Source organism: Microcebus murinus, chromosome 24 (assembly GCF_040939455.1).
Source record: "Microcebus murinus isolate Inina chromosome 24, M.murinus_Inina_mat1.0, whole genome shotgun sequence".
NCBI classification, from domain to species: Eukaryota; Metazoa; Chordata; class Mammalia; order Primates; family Cheirogaleidae; genus Microcebus; species Microcebus murinus.
The window spans coordinates 26679673-26702927 of NC_134127.1; the positions used below are offsets into that span (position 1 = coordinate 26679673).

General features: G+C 38.0%; 2 protein-coding genes across 3 annotated transcripts in view; one reads left to right on the forward strand and one right to left on the reverse strand.

Moving 5' to 3' along the window:
* Nucleotides 1-17347, forward strand: part of ANGPT2 (angiopoietin 2) — a 55015-nt gene extending 37668 nt beyond the window's left edge. Inside the window, exons 5-9 of one of the 2 annotated variants that reach the window (XM_012783220.3) lie at nucleotides 198-328; nucleotides 6260-6361; nucleotides 6908-7074; nucleotides 11288-11418; nucleotides 14844-17347. In XM_012783220.3, the coding sequence (XP_012638674.1) occupies nucleotides 198-328; nucleotides 6260-6361; nucleotides 6908-7074; nucleotides 11288-11418; nucleotides 14844-15004 (692 nt within the window). In that variant the 3' untranslated portion in view covers nucleotides 15005-17347. The remainder of the gene's footprint in view (nucleotides 1-197; nucleotides 329-6259; nucleotides 6362-6907; nucleotides 7075-11287; nucleotides 11419-14843) is intronic. The other variant, XM_012783221.3, reaches the window with a different exon arrangement.
* Nucleotides 1-23255, reverse strand: part of MCPH1 (microcephalin 1) — a 190018-nt gene that overhangs the window by 95798 nt on the left and 70965 nt on the right. Inside the window, exon 12 of the mRNA XM_012783214.3 lies at nucleotides 17866-17943. Within this exon, the coding sequence (XP_012638668.1) occupies nucleotides 17866-17943 (78 nt within the window). The remainder of the gene's footprint in view (nucleotides 1-17865; nucleotides 17944-23255) is intronic.

Sequence of the window (23255 nt, forward strand, 5' to 3'; positions counted from 1 at the left end):
ATTTGTAACAATCTCTGAGAATTAATAGGTATACAGGCTGAAGGAATAACTACTTTGGAAAGGCCAAAAAACTGGCATACCCTTTAGCTTATCATAAAAATTCAAATATAATAAAACTCACCAAATGATTGGGTCTTGAAATAACAAATTTTTGTCTTTCCATGAACTCCATTTAAATCTGTGCTATTTTTCAAAAGCAGCTAAGAACCCCTTTGCTGCCAAAGAAGAGCAAATCATTTTAAGAGACTGTGCTGAAGTATTCAAATCAGGACTTACCACGAATGGCATTTACACGCTAACTTTTCCTAATTCTACAGAAGAGACAAAGGTAAGATTAGTCTCCCATTGTTAACTCTGGCTCTAAACAGGTCATTTTAGGCGGTGACAAATGACCAAGGAGAATTCCTACACCAAGATCCTCCTGGCCTCACTCCATGCAGAGCAAGAGACCCTGAGAAGCCACCTCACGCACAGTGCTGGCCACAGGCTCTAAGTTCAAACGTGGCGCATAGATTATTGACATTGCTTATTAATTAGAGAGAAATATCTCTTATCTTCCACAAAAATATATTCTCCTTGCATTTTGCTTGAAAAATGCACACTGTCAGTTGTTTTCCTTGAAGAGCCAGACTCATTTCATTAATTTTAAACAAAATATCTTCTAAAAACAGAAGTTTGAATAAACATAGTTTGTCTTTTGATCATTCTTTCAAGCAATAGTTGTATTCAATGAACAACAAAAAGGCTGATTCAGCTCACAACTAAAACAATCACACAGAAGTAATTTCTTTCAGATACCCATGGTACTTTGATATGCAGAAGTGATTTATACATATTTCCCATTTCATCATTAAAATGGGAATAATAAAAAGACATGTACTCTGCAGTAGAGGTTTAATAACTAATAATTTTTACTGCTTGTCAAAGACATCTTTAAATAATATTGGCTTTTTTTTAAATTGTGTGTGTGACTAAAGAATATAGTGACTTGAACAGTTTTGTACTTGTTTCATGCAAGGATGCTAGCAGTTATACCCACAACATGGTGTTAAAAGAACAATATCAGCTTCATGTTCTGAAAATAGTTCCAACCCTGTGGACTTGCTGACATGGTCTTAGGGGCAGGAGGACTCTGTAGTCCACACTTTAAGAACCTCTGGGGCAGGCTGCTCAAATCTCATCCAATGCAGTCTGAAAGACTTAGAACACATCAACAAAGAGAACAGGCATTTTCTTCTTAAATATGGGGAGATTACTTGAATGTGCTGTTCAATTTCTATGTGTAACATGAATGAACAACCAGCACGTGGCATCAGGAGAAGAAACTACGTAGCTTAATTCAATAACTGTTAGTTATGCCGAATTATCAGTGAGCATGTCTCCTAAAGTTGCTTTGGGAGACACTGAACTTGAGAAAAAAAAAAAAAAGAAAGAAATCACTTTCCCAGGGAATATTTCAATGTGGCTTCTCTTAGAGATTTGATAGGGTAGAATGATATTCCATGAGAATCAGTATGAAGTGTTATATACATGTTGTATGATTTTATATATTAAATGTCTATAAATATGTTTGCAGCTAAATGCAAAAGCAGCTACATATTGAAACAACACAAACTATAGAAAATACACTGGATACTGTATCAAAGCAGATATTTTAGAGGTTCCTGGAAGTATTGACTCTTTGAACTCAGTATTATCCTAAGTATTTAACATGGTATCAAAGAAAAACTCTTTTGTTTTCCCTCCTCCACTCTGAAAGAACAAAGAAAAATACTTAAAAAATACAAGTATTAGGGTTTTAGAGACCTGGAATTTGAAACAGTAACATATACCTTGATTATGAATTTAAAAGATAAATATTGTATTGCTCAAGATAATACTTTCCAAAGAAACCTTCCTAATTCACTCACGCTGCGTTAAATCAACCTTGAAAATCAGTTAATGTCCCTAGTGCCTTGGAAGCCATGCATGGGGGAGGAATACACCACAAAGCAAAACAGCCTGTTGTAGATGAAAAAGAAATTAACAGGCTCTAGACCAATCCTTTTGTTTTTTTTTTCTTTTTTTATTTTAGCGTATTATGGGGGTACAAGTGTTAAGGTTACATATATTGCCTGTGCCCCCTCCCCCCTCGAGTAAGAGCTTCAAGCATGTCCATCCCCTAAATGTTGCACATCTTACTTGTTGTGGTTGTATACCCCCACCCCCTCCTCCCCCCTCCCACCTTCCCAACACCCGATAAATGTTACTCCTATATGTCCACTTAGGTGTTGATCCCTTAATACCAATTTGCTGGTGAGTACATGTGGTTAGACCAATCCTTTTAATTCCCTATGCGATCTGGTTTTTATGACAGTTCTTTGCATGCCATTGTCTGTCACTACATGTTGTCATGGTCTTGTGATAATCTGGTGATAATGGGGACCAGAGTGCCATGTGTGAAAGTTGGATGCTACGGAGGGCAGCTGGTCAGCTGCAGCCGCTCAGCTGCTAAGTAAACGTTTCTCTGCCTTAGTGTGGGGTTCTCACCTGGGTGTACTATTCCACCCCTAAGGATTGCCTGAAATGTTCTGCAAAAAGGCACAAATATATAGTACTCTGGGATTATATATGAGTCTTGGGTCATGTCTAGAAACATTAGGATTTATACTCCCTTTAAACGCTGCAGTAAAAGTAACTCATTTACACAGCAGGGAACAATAATATTTTAAAAACCACAATTTCTTCATTTCTAAAATAAATGGCCTAGATTATTACCTCTAAATTCCCTTCCAGACTTGATTCCATAATTCACAATCTGATCTAGAAGAGATAGTCAGACAGACTTGGGTTTAAATTCTGGCCCTGCCAATCTGTGGCTCTGAGCAAGTCATGTTAACTTTCTGAGCTCTCAGTTTCCTAATCTGTAGCATGATGGAAGTGCCCTCAGCCTTGGAGGTTATGACAACAGAGGTACGGCACCCAGGACAGGACTTGGGATAGTAAATGGGAGCTGCCATCATTTTGACTGTCTCCAGAGACTACCAGACGACTTCTCTGCATGGCAGGGTACCCAGTTTTGCCCTGGCTCATCTCATTCAAGAAAAGAATGTTCAATAGATCTTTGGGCTGATTTTTTTTTCCCCAAAAGACCTAAATACTTCATTTTTTAAAAATTCATTAGGTTTTTGTACAAGAGAGATACTGCAAGATGATATTTATTAGACACACGAGAGTATGCTTTTGCTAGTTAGAGACATAATAATTTCTTTCCCTAATTTTCACAGGACACCTAACTCCTAATGTTTATTTCTGTGTTTGCTCTTTAGTCAGTCACTTAACCATGGCCTCGGAGTCGAAGTGTAGCATTTAATTCAAGCATTATTTGCTGAAAAAGATCAAGCTTTACAGCAAGATATCATGTTTCTGAACCATGCAACGGTGTGCTAATGAAATGTTATTAACTGCCCTCAGGTTTGTTGAAACTGGAGTACTGAGGTTTTAGGCAGTATCTGAGGACTTCGGCTTCTCTGATCTTGATATAATCTATTAAATTTCAGCATTTTTATTCAATATCTTCTGGCTATGTGGATAACTCTATTTGATCACTGTCTTTCTCTGAAAATTTCATGGCCCAACTAACCACAATACCCCAGTTTTTATAAATCCTATTTAAAAAAATCTGGATGAAGTATTAAGAAAATGTTCTAACAACCTTATCATCATCACTAATACAAAGAGAATAGTGATATGGCACAAATCATTTGCACACTGGCAGTGACTCTTAGACATTTGAGAGTCTCACCTCTGACTTCTGTAACAAGATAAACTTGTTCTCTGAGTAAGAGACAGCACACATTTAAATATCAGTAACTTCATAAAAGTGATTTTGAAATTGAAGTATCAAATACTCTTGAAACAAGGATAGGCTCACTCAGAACTAGACCAGTCCCTTCAATACATCAGTATGCCACTTAGGATACCGGAGAACTAACTTCTGTATATGCACATGCATCCTCAAACCAATGTAGCTTACTCAGCTGGTTTGCTAACTGGCTTTTTAAAAAGACATTGACAGAAGTGAGCAGCAATGACCATGTTGTTGACCACAGGCAAACACGAGGCAGTATTATTCATGAACTGATTTCAACTTGGAACTGTGTGGAGGGACTTTTGGCCTACCGACAAAAGGGTCGAGTTTCTCTGCTTTTGGCAGCATGATGCAGTGGAAAAAAATATCCCACAGTTAGGAATTAAAGAGACCTTATTCGAATCCTATATACCACTTAATAGCTGAATGATCAAATTAATCTAACCTTCCTAAATATTTTCCCCTTTCAAAAAATGCAGAACTGTGATATTACAGCAGAGTTGCTGTAGAGATTGCAGATAATATATGCAAAGTATCTGGCATAGTGCTTGGAAGAAAATGGTGGGTAGCAATGCTAATGATGATACTAACATAGATGCTGAGTGATAATATTAAGGGGTGCCCTCAGTAGATCAGTTTTCTGATCTGTTTTCTAGGTGTGATCAGTTTTCTGTGTGTGATTAATTTAAAATTAATAGGGGAAATAGTTTTCTTAATAGATGCAATTTTCTTTAATGGCACATATCTTTCTAAACATGAGGCCCACTGAAGAAGGTAACACAAGCCACATGACCTTCCTGGAGAGATGGGAACAGTGGAGCAGCCAGCTGCTCCGGGGACAGTTCCTCTAGCAAGGAGATATCAGGCAGCTGCTTAATTCCTTGGGTCCCTGTTTCCTAATGTATAACATGAAAGAATAGGACTAGGTGCTCTCCTGGCTCTCTTTTAGCTCTCATGCTTAGGATTCTAACTTGTAAAGATGGAACAGTTGGCATTTAAACTGGTCTTGTCAAGACTGTCTCCATTACACTCAAAAAGACCACGGAGAACAACAAAGGAGGAATATTTATAACTGGTTTTGAACTTTAACTTTAATATTTCCTACCTTGTATGCTGTAGGGAAATTATCTTCCTTTCTGGAAAACTCTTTCGTTCTACTATAATCTCATTATTTAAAACTATTTATGTAATCTTATTTTCAAGGGTTTTTAATTTCATAATAAATCTCCAGCTGAGTTGAAATTGAGCATGCATGCTCTTAGCCCAAGAAAGAATTCTGTGTTCTGGACAAAGTTGAAACCCACTGAGCCTGTTTAAGTGCAGAAATAAAAAGAGTTGGGAAGAGAAATGCCACGGGCGGTGAGCAAAGTGCAGAGGAGCTTGGAGGCCTGACCTGTGGGGCAGAGCTGCCAGGCCAAGCTTGGGGTATGTACCTCGCAGGGTACGCTGGAGCCTCAAGGCCCTTGCACTCAGGGACGAACTGAGAAACCTGATTTTTATCGCACATGCAACGTGACAGCTCCGCAGCATGAGAAGGCAACAGGGGTCTTGAAACTCTGCAATGAAGGAGTATCTGCTCTACACAGCTCTCTGGAGAGCTGACAGGGCTGGCAATTAGTGAAGGGTTTTCAAGGCTGTGAACACGAGTTGATGGTTTTCTATAGGTTGGAGAGGTGGGGTTTGACACTTGTCTGCCAAGATGTCCCATTCACAAGGAACCTCTAAAAAACAGTGATCTCGCCTGGGCGTGGTGGCTCACGCTTGTAATCCTAGCACTCTTGGAGGCAGAGGCGGGTGGATTGCTCGAGGTTAGGAGTTCGAAACCAGCCTGAGCAGGAGCGAGACCCCGTCTATACTATAAATAGAAACAAATTAATTGGACAACTAATATATATATATATATATATATATATATATATATATATATATATATAGAAAAAAATGAGCCAGGCATGGTGGCACATGTCTGTAGTCCCAGCTACTCAGGAGGCTGAGGCAGCAGGATTGCTTGAGCCCAGGAGTTTCAGGTTGCTGTGAGCTAGGCTGACGCCACGGTACTCACTCTAGCCTGGGCAACAAGGTGAGACTCTGACTCAAAAACAAAAACAAAACAGTGATCTCTAGGTCAGCTCTGGGTGTAGGGTCTTTAGTCTAGAACAGAGATGACAAGTCATACTTTTATCAACACTTCATATGATATTACTGCTTATTTTCATCATCATTTTCAAATCCACCATTTTCAATGTATTTAAAACCATCTGTTTCTTAGAAGAACACAGAGATTTACGCTTTGTCTTACCCCAGAGAGCCCTATTGGCATGAGTCCTACGCCAGGTGTCCGCATTCGTCTTGTTTCTGTTACTTACAATGACGGACTCCCTTACCCACCTTCCGCATTCCTCTTGGTAGGCTTACTGTGACATGGAGACCGGCGGTGGCGGATGGACAGTTATTCAGCGACGTGAAGATGGCAGTGTTGATTTTCAGAGGACTTGGAAAGAATATAAAGTGGTATGGATATTCTTTAAACCATGTGAAAAGACGTCACTTCCGTCGTGAAAACTAACTTTCAGGATCTGCAGAACCTTAGCCACAAATCCAAAACTAACCAGTAACATTTGACTTGGTTTTTTACTAAAGGGTTCTTCAAACCGGTGTTTTAGTCTCCACGTTAAAGAATAGTTGGTGTCATGTAAACTATACCTCACAATAAAAGGCATGAGAATGCTCAGCCTATTTTTAAAGGCTGGCTCAGCATTTTTTGTAAGCCAGCTGTTTCACACTTTTATAAATTTAGCTGTCCATACTTATATTTCTACAGGTCATTCCCCAAATAGTTCTAATTATTCTAACGCTAATTTTCTTCAAGGAAAACTTAGTTTCTTAAAAGTGACCTTTTTAAGGTCTATTTTCCTATATGAAAGACCTTGAATTTTCACAGTATCAGATGTAATTTCTGCTATCTAATAGTTATTCTATGTTAAATTGATGGACTACTGATTTGAAATATGTAGACGAAATAAATGAAATAACTGAATTTTACAACTTGGATTCCAGGGATTTGGTAACCCTTCAGGAGAATACTGGCTGGGAAATGAGTTTGTTTCACAGCTGACCAATCAGCAACGCTATGTGCTTAAAATACACCTTAAAGACTGGGAAGGGAATGAGGCTTACTCACTGTATGAACATTTCTATCTCTCAAGTGAAGAGCTCAATTATAGGTAAGTGAATTATTGTAATTGAAACAAATTAAAGGATTTCCTGGATGATTTTTCCAGAAAGTGAGAACCACATTGGTTTAGGCAAGATCTAAACTACTCTTAGACTGTCTTGAATGGAAAAACATCTTCTTAGAGTTATTATTGTCTTTATGTAAGTTTCTCTGGTTTTAACATTCTAACTTTGGTTTCAACAATATAAAGGAAAATTCATGAGGACAGAATGTTTGTTGTCTGTTGTGTTTGCTGTGTACCTTGAAAGCCTAGCAGATAATGGGCATTCATAACTATTTGGAGAATAAATTAATGTTAAATGTCCCTGTTATAAAGTGTCATGTGAATAGTATAATAGATGGGTACTTGTGACTATACTGTTTTCTTCCAAAAGGTTTTAAAAATTAATCTTTCTGAAGTTTAAACTTATTCAATTGTGTTCAGTTCCAAAGTCAGGAGTAGTTGCCAAGTTTTTAAATGGCAGGATTAGGTGGGATGGTTCGTCAACTCTCTCCGACAGTAAGTACATCTGATTCACGGTAGTCTCTTAGTATCTGCCTTGTCTCTACCCATTCCATGGCAATAATCTTGAATAACAGCATGGGCAACCTTGACCAGAAATTTACTTTCTGGCTGTAAAATGCCATCAGAATAGAGACAGAACAGCAAAGGCACTGGATAATCTACAGAGTGAGACAAGCATGGTAAAGCCACATGCAGTTATGCTAGTACGCAGCGCACACGGAGGTGCTCCAGAATGCATGTGCCATGGTGAGGAGAGAGAGAAGTGAGACCGTGTGCTGGGCTGCACCAAAGGAATTGGCCTGAAAATGGATAAGTCACACTGCTCTGGGAGTCTAACGAGCACAGACTGGTGATGTCTGGTGATCCCAGAGCACACATTATGAAATACCTACTCTGAGGTCAGACATTAGCAAAGGAAGTTCAATAGGAACATTGCGGAAAACGGTCATCAGCTGGCCTGGAGTCCCATCTGAGCTAATGCCCAACTCTGGCCCTCCGTTCAACAGAAATCCCAAGGCCTCAACAGTTTGCAAAGTAAACACGATTTTAAAGTCCCTGAGCAGGGTCCCCAGGGGAGGGTCACAATGGGCGGCACGGAGAAGGAGCTGAGAGTCAAGCTGCCTGATCAACCCTTGGAAAACCACACCATGCCCGGTATTCTCCTGCTTTACGGTGGATCAAAATTCAGGAGCATGTTCGGAAAACAGATAAATGTTGATGTGACTTTTAGAAAGTCAGTGAAGCATATTCCATCAGCTCTCATTCTAGAAAGAGCGGGGCCCCTTGGAGAGGCAACAACTGAGATGAATGAAAAGATAGGTGTCTGGGCCACGCAGCGGTTCCAACTTGACTCCAAAGAGATCAAAACTTCAATGAATTCTGAGACATAAGTGGTTGGTCATTGTTTTACTTCCAAATTAAATATTTTTTCAACTGGCAATGGTTAGGGATCCACAACAGAGGAATTAAAAAGAAAATAGAAACACAAAAATTAAGGATTAGACTGTTTGTATAAGAAGATTTTACAAAATGGGTCATTACCCTTGTATGCTGACATTATAAAAATATTCTAAACTGAGATGGTTCTTAACTGATATTTCCTTTAGAAATGCAATCAATTTTTGGATATGCCATTTTAAAAACACACACTGGTTTAAAGCTTAGTTTAATTTACTTGGCAATACAAAATAAATATTATATTAAATGTTATTATCCTAATAAAACATGATGCTAATGTGATAGAACCGTGAGGGGACTAAGCACTTTGGGATGCCAACTGTATGCAGCGGCAAAGGCTTTTCTCTCAAGAAATGTTCCCCGAATGTTGTCAAACTGAGAAGTACATGTTATAAGAAGTAGATAAATACATCAATAGAATTTGATTCTTTCTCATACACACTCTAGCAGTTTTTAAAATAAACACTGAGATGTAATTGTTAAAATGTTGGCATTACCTCTTTACTCCACAGTTATGCAAAATCGATTTGTACCAATGTAAAGTAATTCCAAGAACATGGCTATGCTTAATAACCAAGTTTTAAAGTAACCACTTTAAACCAGTGGGCCACAGAAGGATCTAAGATCATACAACCTTTACAACAGAGACTCGTACCAAATACTATTCTCCCTTATTCTGCTTTGACAACTGCTCTGGTACAAGGAGGCAGGAGAGTGACCAGGAGGACAGGCAGGCTCGGTGGCTCATCTCAACCCCATCTAGGGCCGATGAGGAGAAGCTAAGAAGGAGGAGAGTATTTCAGGATCCCAAACGACAATGAAACTTACCGCATTAACATTTTGCAGCAGGTATTTAGAGACTGAGCTAGGGCCAGTCTCACTTCTGAAGCATTTAAGAAAACACTAAGCTTCAGAAGTCCTAATGATGAAATTTCCAGGACTACTACGTTAAAACATTTTTTTAAATGTAAGTCATGAACACAAAAGTAACCTAGCACCCACCCTTAGGGAACTCCCCTTTCACATGGCCTCACCCCCATCACTTTATGACTTCTTCCTCAATGAGCAAACACCGCGATGGTGTGTGCCAGGGTGGAAACACAGCACAGGAGTCTCTCCACAGCGAAATAAGGTCTGACCTTGGACAATTCCACATCTCTGCACCTCGATGGCTTTCTATGTGACAACAGGGATGCTGCCTGTTTCTGGGGGTGTTATGAGCACCGGATGCACACGCCTGTGTAAGTGCCTGGCCCAGCCCGGTCGGCAGACAGAACCGAGTAAACCTTTCCTCTCTGCACTCTCCAAGGTAGTAGTTGGCAAACGTCAGCAGGTTTTTCAAAGAGGAGCTTCATTTGGGGATTAAAGTACAATTCTCCTGCTGCCACTGCAGGATTTTGCTTTGTAGGAGCCTCCCCTGGGTCTTCGCGTGCCTGTATCTCCATCAGGATGTGGGGACTCAATGCTCCCGACACTCCGTGAGCCAACACGGTGCCAGGGCACACCCGTTACGTGGATGCCTGTTCTGATCTGTCCTGAACTGGCTACCAAGGGGCTTTTTTGCATCGGTGACTCTTCAGCAAAGTTATGAGAAATAGAAAGCCAAAACAAAACATATTTTCTTATCTCCTCCCCTGTATTCTCCTCGCTGGCACGCAAATCACTCATGTAAGCATATTTTTTCCCAACACAGATGGCCCCCAACTTACTATGGCTCAACTTAGGATTCTTCCACTTTGTGATGGTGCAAAAGTGATATGTATTCAATAAAAGGCATGCTTTGAATTTTAAATTTTGATCTTTTCCCAGGCCAGCCACATATTGTATGATACTTTCTCAAGATGTTGGGCAGCGCCAGCAGGCTGAAGCTCGCAGTCAGCCACTTGACCACAGGGGCAACAACAGATACCCTACAGTGCATGGTGTGGTCCAGTGGTTCTGCACAGCTGTGGGCTGACGAGTGTTCTCAGCAGGTTTAAGATAGGTTGCACTTCTTTATGAAGTTTGGTAGGTCAGGCATATTCAGTGCATTTTCAACTTACAATATTTTCAACTGACAGTGGTTTTATCAGGATGTAACCACATTGTAAATCAAGGAGCATGTTTACTCAAAACATATGGGCTATTGGCTATTATTTAGTGTTGAACTTAGTATGATGTTTGTTCCTTTCTCAATGTCTAACAGGCTTATAACACTACCTATATAGATACCAGGCAAAGTAGTCATAAGGATTTATTTTCTATACCATTTTGTAGACTTCTACTCCAGGCTCAATGATCATTCCTTATCGTCTGCTGCCTTTTCCATCATCCCCTCCCTACCCTGTAGTGAAAATGATGATGTTTGAGCTTGTCCAGTCAACTCAGGACTCTCGTTTCAAAATGGATGATGCCTGCAGACCTGGGAAGCCGTCCCCTCATGTTGCATTTCCCTCTCTTCTGTTTATCTGAAAGCAGCAGGAAAATAAATTACAGGGCCCTATGGTCTCTGCTGATGCTTGTGCAAGTGATATGTGTTGAAGGTTTCATGAAAACATCCTTCTTTTCTAAAGGATTTGATGATAAGTTGGTTCCTGTTTATATCAGTGCAAAATATTTTGTTCAGAGTATGCATTCATACACTAACCAGGACAGAACACGCTTCTGTAGAATGGAATTCTTCATTACAAAAAATTTTCCACTATGGTAACCCAACAACCCAAGCCAATTACATTTTTTTTTTTCCTTTGCATGCTTACAGGATTCACCTTAAAGGACTTACAGGGACAGCCGGCAAAATAAGCAGCATAAGCCAACCAGGAAATGATTTTAGCACAAAGGATGCCGACAATGACAAATGTATTTGCAAATGTTCACAAATGCTAACAGGAGGTAGGGATGACTTTCTGTCTTCCTATTTGTATTGGCAAGGGATAGTTTCATAGGGTGAAATGCTGGTAATCTGGACTTCAAACTGTGATTGGTAACAATGTCCAAAACTTCATAAATAGGTATACTAGCTGGATATAGGTCAATTTGTTTTTTGCCTTTGCAGACTGTTAAGTTTTCAGTGAGGATATGATCTGGAGCTAGAACTGTCAGCAGGCCAACTGTCTCTCCTCACGACCTACCACTGGCAAGGACGGGACATCTGATATTCAGCAAGCTCTCAAGTTTATGTCTGATCAGAATTAGATGTCAGAGAGATGGTTTAATTCCTTTTGCTTTACTAAAAAAGTTAAAAGTTCAAAATGACAACCAAAATAATGACCTAGATTCATTACTATAGAAATATTTCCAATTAATAATTTAATGCTCACACAGGACATTTTTAGTTGTCTTTTTTTTTAAAGGATCCCATTAATATATAGCAAACACTTATAAACACAAAGAAACTAACTAACCAGCCTGCTTTTTTAGCACATCAAATTAAAATGAGTGGCTGTCTACTTTAAGGCCTTTCATGTTTTCTACCTTTAGTATCAGCTTGCTTTAAGAATGATAATGAAAACCATATGCAAGACTGTTGTAGCGGTCACTTAAAATGGCTAGACTGGTATTCAGAAACATGTAAGAGTTCAGTCATAGGAACCAACTGCTGGAAAACTTATTCTTCTAATTTTTAAAAGATTAGAAATTGGCTAGTGGGAACCAGTTAGTAGTGACTGAGATAAGAAAAAGTCTGAAAATGCTGTCAAGTTAGTTCTTGAAAACACCGATAAGTTTGAGGCAGCAACAAAAACTCTGCCAATAGCACAAACTGAATGAAAAGGTAAACAAGAAAATTGGCAAGAAGGTTTAATTTGTAGAGAATATAAACTGTATAAAATTAGTGTATTATTCATCCAGGAAGACCAAAGGTAAGACTATGGTCAATACATTTTATAAACACAAGTTACTGCATAAAACAAGGAGACGATCCAAGTTATAGTGTGTTTACACTGTGAGAACCATCATTTACAGTTAAAAGGAGGACTTATTCATGAAAATAAAGTAAAATTCAGTGATTTTCATGTTTTTAAGTTTCATGCCTTTAATACCAAAGGAATTAGGTCCCATTTAAAACATAAATCTTCTGATTCCCGAGATAGCATAATTACAATTTGGTAACACAGGTCTTCCTTTTTAGCCATAATGATGTCATCAAGTGAGAGCAACTATATTGGCTATAAAAAGCTGCTGTCTCCCTCATTCTACCACAATAACCCTTTTCAAAGCTGGAAAAGGGGAAGGCGCTGGTGGAGAGACCACATACGCCTAACGCTGTTTCCCGTCTGCCAGCCCCACACGCGGCGCGCAGCTCTCTCTGTGAAACGGTGGTGGTTTTCAGACCACCGTGTGTGGTGAGCTACTCAAGAGAGCAGGAGAACTGCTTTAATAACCAAGGAAACAATATATTTATTTGCTCAAATCAAGATTGAGGGGCTGCGAATGGAACTGGAAAAGAGACTGGGGAGGAGAAAAGCAGCCAAGAGAGAAAGTAGTGTGGTCTTGAATGTGAGGAGGTCAGACTCCAGCCAGCGTCTGGACAGGGAATGAACCTGCCCAGGGAGCAGCTAGATTGTGCACAGACAGCAAATTCTATAGTTAAGGACAGCAAGCTCCAGAAGGAAATGACCTATGAATCTCTAATTATTTCAGAATATCTGAAGAGTTCTGATGACCCACACAAATGTATCAAACCTACATTGATCTGAATCAACTAAAGTCATCAGCTGTTACCACCAGTAAAGAATTTAGGCATCTGGAGGAAATAAATAACTGGTGCTCATAAACCAACATGTAAATATCACATATGCATATTCTTTTGCATTAGAATTTTTATTTAAGAAATAAGCATTACAAGTAAGGCTAAAGCAGCCCTACCAATGCCATTCCCTATCTACTACTTATATAGGCTGGAGTCAAGGTTCATTCACTTTATTTAAAAATTTAATATAAGTGGTATCATACTGCATGAGTCCTTTTAACACAATGTTTTTGAGATTTATTCAGACTTATACATGTAAATCAATGTTACAGTAGTCTCTCTTTATCTGGGGGGGATACATTCCAAGACCCCCAGTGAATGCCTGAAATTCCTAATAATATTGAATCTTATATAGACTATGTTTTTTCCTATACATACTTGTGATAAAGTTCAATTTATAAATTAGGCACAGTATGGGATTAACAATAACTAAGAATAAAATTGAATAGTTATAACAATATACTGTTCACAATTTCACAGACAGAAGATTCATTCTTATGTAGATCTTAGCACCCTCAGCATAATTTTTTTTTTTTACTTATTAAGTCTAGAACTTTCACCTTTTCACTTTAAGGAAGCACTTTGCAGCTTTTCTTTGGCATACCAAAATCAGCATCACTTCTCTTGTGCTGTGGGGCCATCATCAAGTCAAATTAGGGTGACCGAACACAAACACTGCAACAGCCAACTGGATAACCAAGAAGCTGCCACGTAACTCAGGGCAGGGGGCACAGACAGTGAGGATACACCAGACAAAGGAATGATTCACGTCCTGGGCAGGATGGAGTACATGGTGGGAGATTTCATCACGCTACTCAGAATGGAATGCCATTTTGTGATTGTTTATTTCTGGAATTTTCCATGTAATATTTTTGGACTATGGCTGGCTGCAGGTATCTGAAACTACAGATAAGGGAGGACTACTGTATTCCTTTCTCTCAAAAACTGTGGCACCTGGCACGCTCCTGTTCTTTGGCCAGGCCAGGGATCCAGGTGTAGATGAGGTCCACTCCTGTACCCCACTGTGCTGGGCACCCCTCCTGCCTCTAGCTTACTGAGCACATCACTCTAGCTCTAAATTCTCCTTTTGTCTCTGGAACTTAGAGATTCCTTTATTATCTAGCTCCACTGAGTACCTAACATTTTGAGTATTATTTCAACCAAAAAACCTTTTTATAGTAGAGGGAAGGGAGCCTGCGTGAGTCCAGCCCACCATGCTACTGGACTGAAAAGTAATCCCGGCCCGAAGAGAGTCCTGGACAGTTACTCAGATGCTTACCCTCCATGCTGTAAGTACGTAAGTGCTGTGTGCTCACCAAACCAGGACTGTGGAGGATCCCTGCCTACGGATACGGGGCCTTTCCACGAAGCACAAGAGAAAAGGAGTAAGAAAGCTTGTAAGAGCATTTGCCATAATGGGACCGTGAATTCACTGGTGTAAACAGGCATGTGCCTATTTTAAATGCATGGAATGTGGATTACCAGCTAGGCTGAGTATTTCTCTCACCTTCATGGTGAGAGAGTTGGCATTACCTAGCTCCTAATTCCTTCTGTTTCACTTTTACAGGCTGGTGGTTTGATGCGTGTGGCCCCTCCAACCTGAACGGAATGTACTACCCGCAAAGGCAGAACACAAATAAGTTCAACGGTATTAAGTGGTACTACTGGAAAGGGTCAGGCTACTCGCTCAAGGCCACAACCATGATGATCCGCCCAGCGGATTTCTGATGCCTGTGTGCACCTGAGGAAGACGGTATTGCACTGTGTTCAGAGACTTAATCCTGAAGCACTGAACGTCACTGGCGGCACGCTGTTCCTCCTCCACCACGGAGGGCGTGCTCTTGTGTGCTGATGTGATCCACGTGCTCCAGATCAGAGCCTGTAAGCCCCATTGCATAAACCTGCATCGCACAATGGACCGAAGCGAAACCCCAAACACACCTGGTGCTGCGATCTGGTCAAACACCTACGCGAGGATGAATCCAAGCCTGAGAATCAGACTGACAACTTACAGACGCTGCTGTCACAACCAAGAATGTTATGTGCGAGTTTATCAGTAAATAACTGGAAAACAGAACACTTATGTTATATAGCACAGATAATCTTGGAACTGCATTCCTCTAAGCACTGTTTATAGATTGTGTAAATATCCATATGTCCTGAATTCAGCATCACTATCAGTTAAAAAAAAAAGAAATTCTCTAAGCCATGATATATTTTATATAGTCAGGGATTTTCTGAGATGTGGTTATTAGCAGTTTAATGTTTGGAAAAGCAGTTAGTGCATTTTTACTCCTCTTAGGGGCTTTAAATTTTCTTTTTAAAAATAGAATATTTACATATATGTTGACAGCTTAGTTTTAAGTTAATGCTCAAATACATAGTTCAAGTTTATATGGTGGAAACTTCTAGGATCTCGAAAATTATCTATAGAAATATGTGCCATTTTAGTTTATGTAAAGATTATACTATTTTTCTGCTCAGCTGTTAAATATGAAGGTATTTTTAGTAATTAAATATAACTTATTAGGTGAGATGACTGTTTAACTTTTCTGATAATATTTACAATTTTGTAATTTGGTTCTGAAATAACTGTGCTCCATGACAAGGAAGTTTGATTTTTAATATCAAATTTAATAATGAAGAAAATTATACATTTAATTCCATGACAAAGAGACTTTATATTCTCACTATTCTAAAATAGGAGTCTATTTTCTCTTCTAGTAAGATATATTTTTAGAGAACTAGGTTACAATTTAATTTGTGGTGAGAAAAACCTTTGATTTAAGACATATACAGAGCTATACTTCTCAAGATTCACCCTTACATTTATTTAAGGAAAAAAATATTTTGCACTAGTAAGTTTTTTAATGTCCATCAGCAAACTGAAAAGGAAAAGCACCAGCCTTTTAGAGTGCAAAAACATAATCTGATGTTCATAGTATGTTCAAATGTTTACAGAAAACTTTGAGAACATGGCTTTAGGATCAGGATTGCAAATCCTTAAACTCCTAGAGTTTTAACTCCTTTTGAAGTTTTCATAGTACAATTAATATCAATGAAAATTTGTGTAATGATTTATAATTTAGAAGCAATTTCTCATGTGTTCCTTTTTGAGCCATCTGCTAGGAAGTTTAGAGTCAAATCTGCAATCAGCTTTTACTACATGTCTCTCTTCACCTTCTACCATTGTTTTTCTTTACTTTTTAAGTCTAATTTATTATACCCCTGCATTGCCCCCCACACCCCAACTTAGTTTTAGAACACTTACATGTTGCTACATGTTTTCAGTCAATTATGGATTCTGGAGAAGTTGAGGCACTCTGTTTTATTTCTACCATGGTGCACTTTTCCAACAACTTATTTAACTGAGTAAAGAACTTCCCTGTCTTGGAACTATTTCTATTTTACATTTAAGATGGCTTTATATATTTAAGAGAGGTAACATGGCTTTGTATCAACTTAAAAAACATCTGAGAATAAGAAAATTTCACAGCATCAAATGGCAATGAGTTTCCATGGTATCTCAATGACTACAATGACAGATACTAAGGTAAGAAAATGATAATATATAAAAATTTGGCAACAACACACGTAATTTATATCAATTCCTCATGTAGACAGGTAAAATGAATTTCAAAAGCAAACATCATCATGTTATTCAAAGTTATATATAATCTCTTATGACAGACAATTCGGGAATTTGTGTTTTTACTTTCTACTTCAATTCCTTACACAGTAATTCTAACAGTCTTACTGAGCAGAACTATTTCTCTCCTTAAAAAAACATTTATAAAGTTGAAAGGAAATCAAAACAGTAATCTTAAAAATGAAAACAAAAACAATCCAACAACCTAGATAACTACAGTGGTAAGAGAGCAGAGTTCAACTTCTTGTTATGTTATAGTCATAAGGCCTACTCAAACAATTAAATAACAAGAAGACTCGTTGCAGATAAAAACCACCATTTATCTTTCATATATTAATCCATTGAAAGAATAAACTGTCACAAACCAGTTAACATTTCTGAAAATAAAAGCCAACTTCTGCACAATCTTGCTTTTAACTAAACCTTAAATTACTCAATTATTTCTCAATCTTTAAAAAGTTAGAATCCAGACATTTTCCATTCAGCATTTTGAAATACTTAAAAGTTAGTAAAGTTGAAGTGAAGTTTAGGAAAAACATCAAACTATAAAGATCACATCACAATGCTAGCAAGCCACAATTTTTATACCTATCAATTCTATCTCTATTAACAATATAAGCATTAAGCAACATATATGATGCTACTGTCCCAAGAAGCTATAGTGATTTTTCATTTTTGTTTTTCCCAATTCTTAGGTCTTTCATAATAAAAATTTCTTGGGACTCCATTCCTTGCTACATTTTGCAGAATGTTCTCATGTTCTTACATTTGTTCTCACAAATAGATAAAGGTATTAAGTCCTATGAATGTCTTTTTAGTTATGAGCATATTTGCTCTTGACTTGATAAAAACTTGAGTTTATCCCTATGCTTATTAATAATTTCTTGATAATACTAAATACTAAATTTCATTTATCATCATAAAACAGCATCTGACTTACAGGAGCTGCAGGGAAGTAGGTAGAAAGTTCAAATGGCTCCTCAGATATCCAGTGACCCGATTCCAAAGACCACAGCACCTACAAATGATACAACAAGCAGAATGTTTATTATAGATTTATTAGGTTTAGTGGGCAACAAATCAAGAGTCACTTCAAAGACACAACAAAAACAAAGCAAAATAAACAAAAACTCCAGCAGTGACTGACAGACTCCATAGATCTGAAACAGATGTATTCTCAAATACAAAGTGCCTTCAGAATCTTCATGTTGCATAAATGCTATGAATATTAATAAACATTTGGTTAAGAAAAAGTCTCATGATGACTAGAAATCTGGGTCACTATCCCAGTAAGGCCAAATATTTAAACATTACCTTCACTTGATAGTTGATTATAAGAAAAAATAAAAATATTAAAAAATAAACATCATCTTGTTTTTAAACATATGAAATACTATATTTTTTATTTCTAAGTTTCTAATTTATGGAATCATTTATAAGCAGTCCTTCACAAATATTCCAGAGTTTTGTTAATTTAAAAAATAAATTAGGAGAAGACAGATCACATACCTAAATTCAAAAGCAATCCTTTTGGCTTATGACTTTGTTTCTGGCATTGTCTAATATTTTTAGGAGGCATAACACATTTGAAAATCTTTCCCAGACTTTAGAAGAGTAAAATATCTCATAAATAAGTTTTCATCATCATCACCATTATTTATTATTTGAATCCACACATTTTTAAATAATCAAAACAATGTTTTCCTTTTTAATTCAACAATGTCTGAGATTCTGTGGTCATCTCTACTCCATAATCAAACTCCCTGAAAATCTGTATGTTTCTATGCATTGGCAGAATTTTTCAGCTAAAATAACCAAACTGAATCATATAACTTACATTTATTTTTTATCTGCAATTTCATTTTTATATTCAGTGAATCCATTCTTTTTTTCTAGATTTGCTACCTAAAGCTTAAGCTCTTTTTGCTAAATGACCATGAAGGAGGCCTACATCTTCCCTGTTAGTGGTTTTTAAGGTTCTGCACATCAGTCTTAAATATTTCCTTTGTTATGTGTTAAAGCTAGTACTCATCCAACATGAGACAGTAATATTTTTTCTAAGAAAAATGAGCATGATAGTGTAATAAATAAAGACAAGAACAGCATATAGAATAGGAATAGCAATTTGCAGCACTGGCCTGGTTCTTACTTTAAACACATGCATTTACTTATTCAATGACTGTTTCTCTCTACTCATTGTGCATTCACAACCCATGAGCAATGTATTGAGAGCCCACCATGAACACGAATGCAAGCTGGGTCTTGGAACCACAGCCTCAAACCTAGAGAAGTCCACCCTCTGGTGGGAGGCATGAATGATGCTGTCTTTCTAACAGTGCTAGGGGAAGCCGCAGGAGGACACAAACTCACTCCACCTGGGAGAATCAGGAAAAGGTCCCCAGATGAGCTGACATTTCAAGCTCGGTCTTAAATGATCAGTGAAGTTCTTCAGGCAAAGAGACAGACGTTGGGAAGGGGAGAGGATTTGTTTTTGTTTGTTTTGTTTTTTCCTTTTCTGGCTAGAGTAGAGGGTGCTTTGGAAGAAGTAGTATGAAAACAGGGTTGGTTGGGTCCAGATGGTGAGATATAGGAACACACACCTTGTTTCTATCTCAGTGGGGTGGGTGGCATTGGCACGTTGCTAGAGTGTTGAGCATGAGAGTCAGAAGACAAGCCAGGCAAGATGGGAGAAGCAGCTCTGAGGATGCTGGGCCCAGGACAGTCAAGTGGGAATAAAGTGTCATTTGGGGAAATCTGCTTCCATTAGAGAGAGAGAAAATAGCAAGTTGTGTTTGTGGGAACCCTGCTCAGTATAACTAATCTTCAATTAGATCTTCATGTATAGGATCATTCTGTAACTGAAGTCTCTTTGTTTTCCCCTAGTTTTTTATTGCCTAAACAACATCACTGCCCCCCCCAAAGACTTATCTTAATAAGTTCAATAAAAGAAGGTATTAGGAAATAGGTAACTCCACACCGCAATTATGTTTCTATCTGGCTCTTTATGGGTAGTTGAAAACATTTAGGTGAAATATTTACTTTTATCAGCCTCTGCATGATATTATTTACAGAGATATACTATCAATATGTGATTCCCTACAAACTCAGATAATTAGCCCAGGAGATAAAATGCGAAGAGTTTCAAAACCTGGTTCATTTTAGACATGAGGCCACATAAAAGAATAGTACAGTGAGAAACAGAGTGCACCAGTGAGAGAAGACAAGGAACCAGTCTTACAAATGTGTGTGGCATTTGAGTTCAAATATAATCCACATTAAAATGTGAACTGAATTAAAACAACCTCACGGAGAAAATTTATGTTCTCTGAATTTGTCCCTTTCTAAATGTTAAGAAAATAAAACCTTGTAGTTTTGGTAAGTGAATTAACAAATTTATTTTACACAGGCATCCTAGGAATTAATATTGTGCAGAGATAGCAGAAAAATACTAATTTAATTGTACTAAAATCATCTAATCAGGAATGTAGTGTAAACATTTTGTTTTAGTACTTTCATTAGCTAAACTTATCTTTATCTTAGTAGCATGTTCAAAATAGGGAAAATCTGTTTTGAAAGATCACAGGTAGGTAGCAAGTGCACTTAAAGATTGGCCCAACGTATTTCTCATAAGAAGGACAGAATTATTTCAGCATCTACTGCAACAGAGAGTCAGCATCGTGTATGTAACACATACACAATGAAGATGGTATCTGTGGCATGTTAAAATTATCATTCATAAAATCCAAACCTTGTTGATGGATTTAAAGAGGAACCATTTTCTAGCTTTATTATTAGATTAATAGCTACTGAAAAAGACAACTTTTCATAATGTAGGATTGACTATGTGGTTAATTTCATACCAAGCAAAATACAAACAGTCTTTCCTCATTTTATATACATCTAGTCATTCAACTCGGACAAGGTGAGGCTGGTGTAGCTACGGTGAACCCAAATCAGAAAATGGTACTGTTCTTAAAAGCAGGTGAAGAATGACATCAAACACAATAAAGAAAATGAGGTCAACTTAGGGTTAAACAGCAAAATGAGTTTACATTTATTTCCACTGTCTCTCAATACTCAACTAAAACGATGGAATCAAAAGGCAGGGGAAAAGAGTCCATAGTAGATAACATATGACGCTCTCTTGGAAGCTGCAAAGCAGATGGATAAATAAGAACCGACTTGAAAAGGCTGAAAGTACAGTGTATAGAGAAGGAAGTCGATGGGAAACATCCCATTCCCTCCCAGAAAACTCCCAAACTCCCAGAAAGCCTGAGAAATTGGTAGTACTAGATACCACTGAAAATGGGCATATAGAATGGGTGAAAAAGACCAAATCTTCAACTCCTGGCCCCACCCTCCTCTAGAATAAATGTAAAATCAGAACAGTTTATCTGAGAGCCGTGGTAAGAAGCTGTAGTTAGCGCCCACTCCATTCCAGACTATGACTAAAACACACAGCCAGGCCAGCACCGTTGTCTCTGGAGACACTTGTCGGCACAGGAAAAAAACAAACATGCAAGCACTAACGGTCAGCCCTCCCTCAAGCAAATATCTCATCCACATCAGATCTTCTGCACTCGGCTCAGGCCGTGCCCACTGGCTTTGCAGTGGCTTCTCACGAAATATGTTTTTATACCCATTTGAGAAGAGTCTCCGGCATGAACACACAGACCAAACCAAATGACGAGGGAATCCCTGGGCTTGTGGGAGCCCCTGGAAAACAGCTGTCTGTGGACCTGGGAGAACTCATTTTAGGGCCAGCAGAACAACCAGGGGTTCACAGGTGGTGTCTCCAAGAGAATTCAATGGAATGGAAGGATTCTCTCATCTGCAGACAGATTTGAGAGAAGAATTATAATCCTTTTGGGTATTTTTGCAGTGAATCAGTAATAAGTACATAGAAAACTAAGTGATCAAAATAATTGTCAGTCATTAACTAAAAAAAACAAAAAATCACCAGAAATGCAAGAGCCATGGTACATTAAGTGGCTCAACAGACAGTGCTCACTTAGTACCCAAATACGTGTGCTTATATACGCGTGTGCATGTACAAAATGTCAAATAACGGTGATGGGCTGATGGGGGAGAAGTGTGAACAGTAGTGAAAGACAGCTACAGCCACACTTTACTCTGTCATGGAACGAAGACTACAGATAATACCTAAGAGTGAAAAACCGAAGTGTCAGGAAAAGCATTTTATTAAGAAATATATAGGTAAATATCAGAAGCAACGGCTAAAGTAACTGAGAACAGTTGCTGGGAAACACAGTCGGGGAGTGCTGTTCTTTAGCACAGGAATAAGCCTCAAAAGTTATACTTGATTTTTTAAAAATGTTTTAAACGTCATTTTGGATATTTTTAGATGGACAAAGCAGTTGCAAAAATAGTTCAGAGCGTTCTCAGTTACGCTTCACCGAGATTCCTATAACGTGTGAGTCTCTAACTTTGTCCGTCTCTTTCAAAAGTGAAATTAGGATTTGTCGATTTGAAATTAGTTGGATTTGGAATCAGATGCTTGTCTATATCTACCATGACATCTTTCTGGGCTTGTGAACTGGGACTGAGTTGAATCTATAGATCAAAATAGGGAGAACTAACAACTTTAAAAATATTGTATTGAATTTTCCAATTCATACATGTAATATTACTCTCCTTTTATTTAGGTCATCTTTGATTCATTTAAATGGGTTTTTTGTTGTTGTTTTGTCTTTTAAGTTTTCAGCATAAAGATCCTGCAAATATTTTGTCAGATTTAAACTTAAATATTTCAATGGGGCATGCTAAAAGGCATATTGAAAAATTATAATTCCAGTTGCTCACTGCTAGCACAGAGAAATACAACTGCATTTTACATAATGGCCTTGGATTCTGTAACCTTGCTTAACTCAACTTGCTAGTTGTAAGAGCTTTTTTTGTAGATTTGTTGATGTTTTCTATGTAGACAATCATGTCTGTGAATAGAGACAGTTTTATTTCTTCCTTTCCAATTTGTATGAATATTTTATTTCTTTTCTTATTGCACTAGATAGGACTTCCAGTACAATGCAGGAAAGGAACAGTGAGAACATTAAAGTTCTTGAACTACTTTGGGAGATAATAATTTGGCAATAATTTGGTTTGTTATAGTAACAGGATATCAAAAAAACCCAAAGTGTTCTTGTCTTCAAATTAATGTATCTAAGAAAAGCACAAGTGTTTTTCTTTAAAGACCTTATATTTTTAGATCAGTTTTAGGTTCACAGCAACATTAAGTAGCAGGTATAGAAATTTCCCATAGACCTACTGCCCCTACACATGCATAGCCCTCCCCTTATCAACACCCCCCAC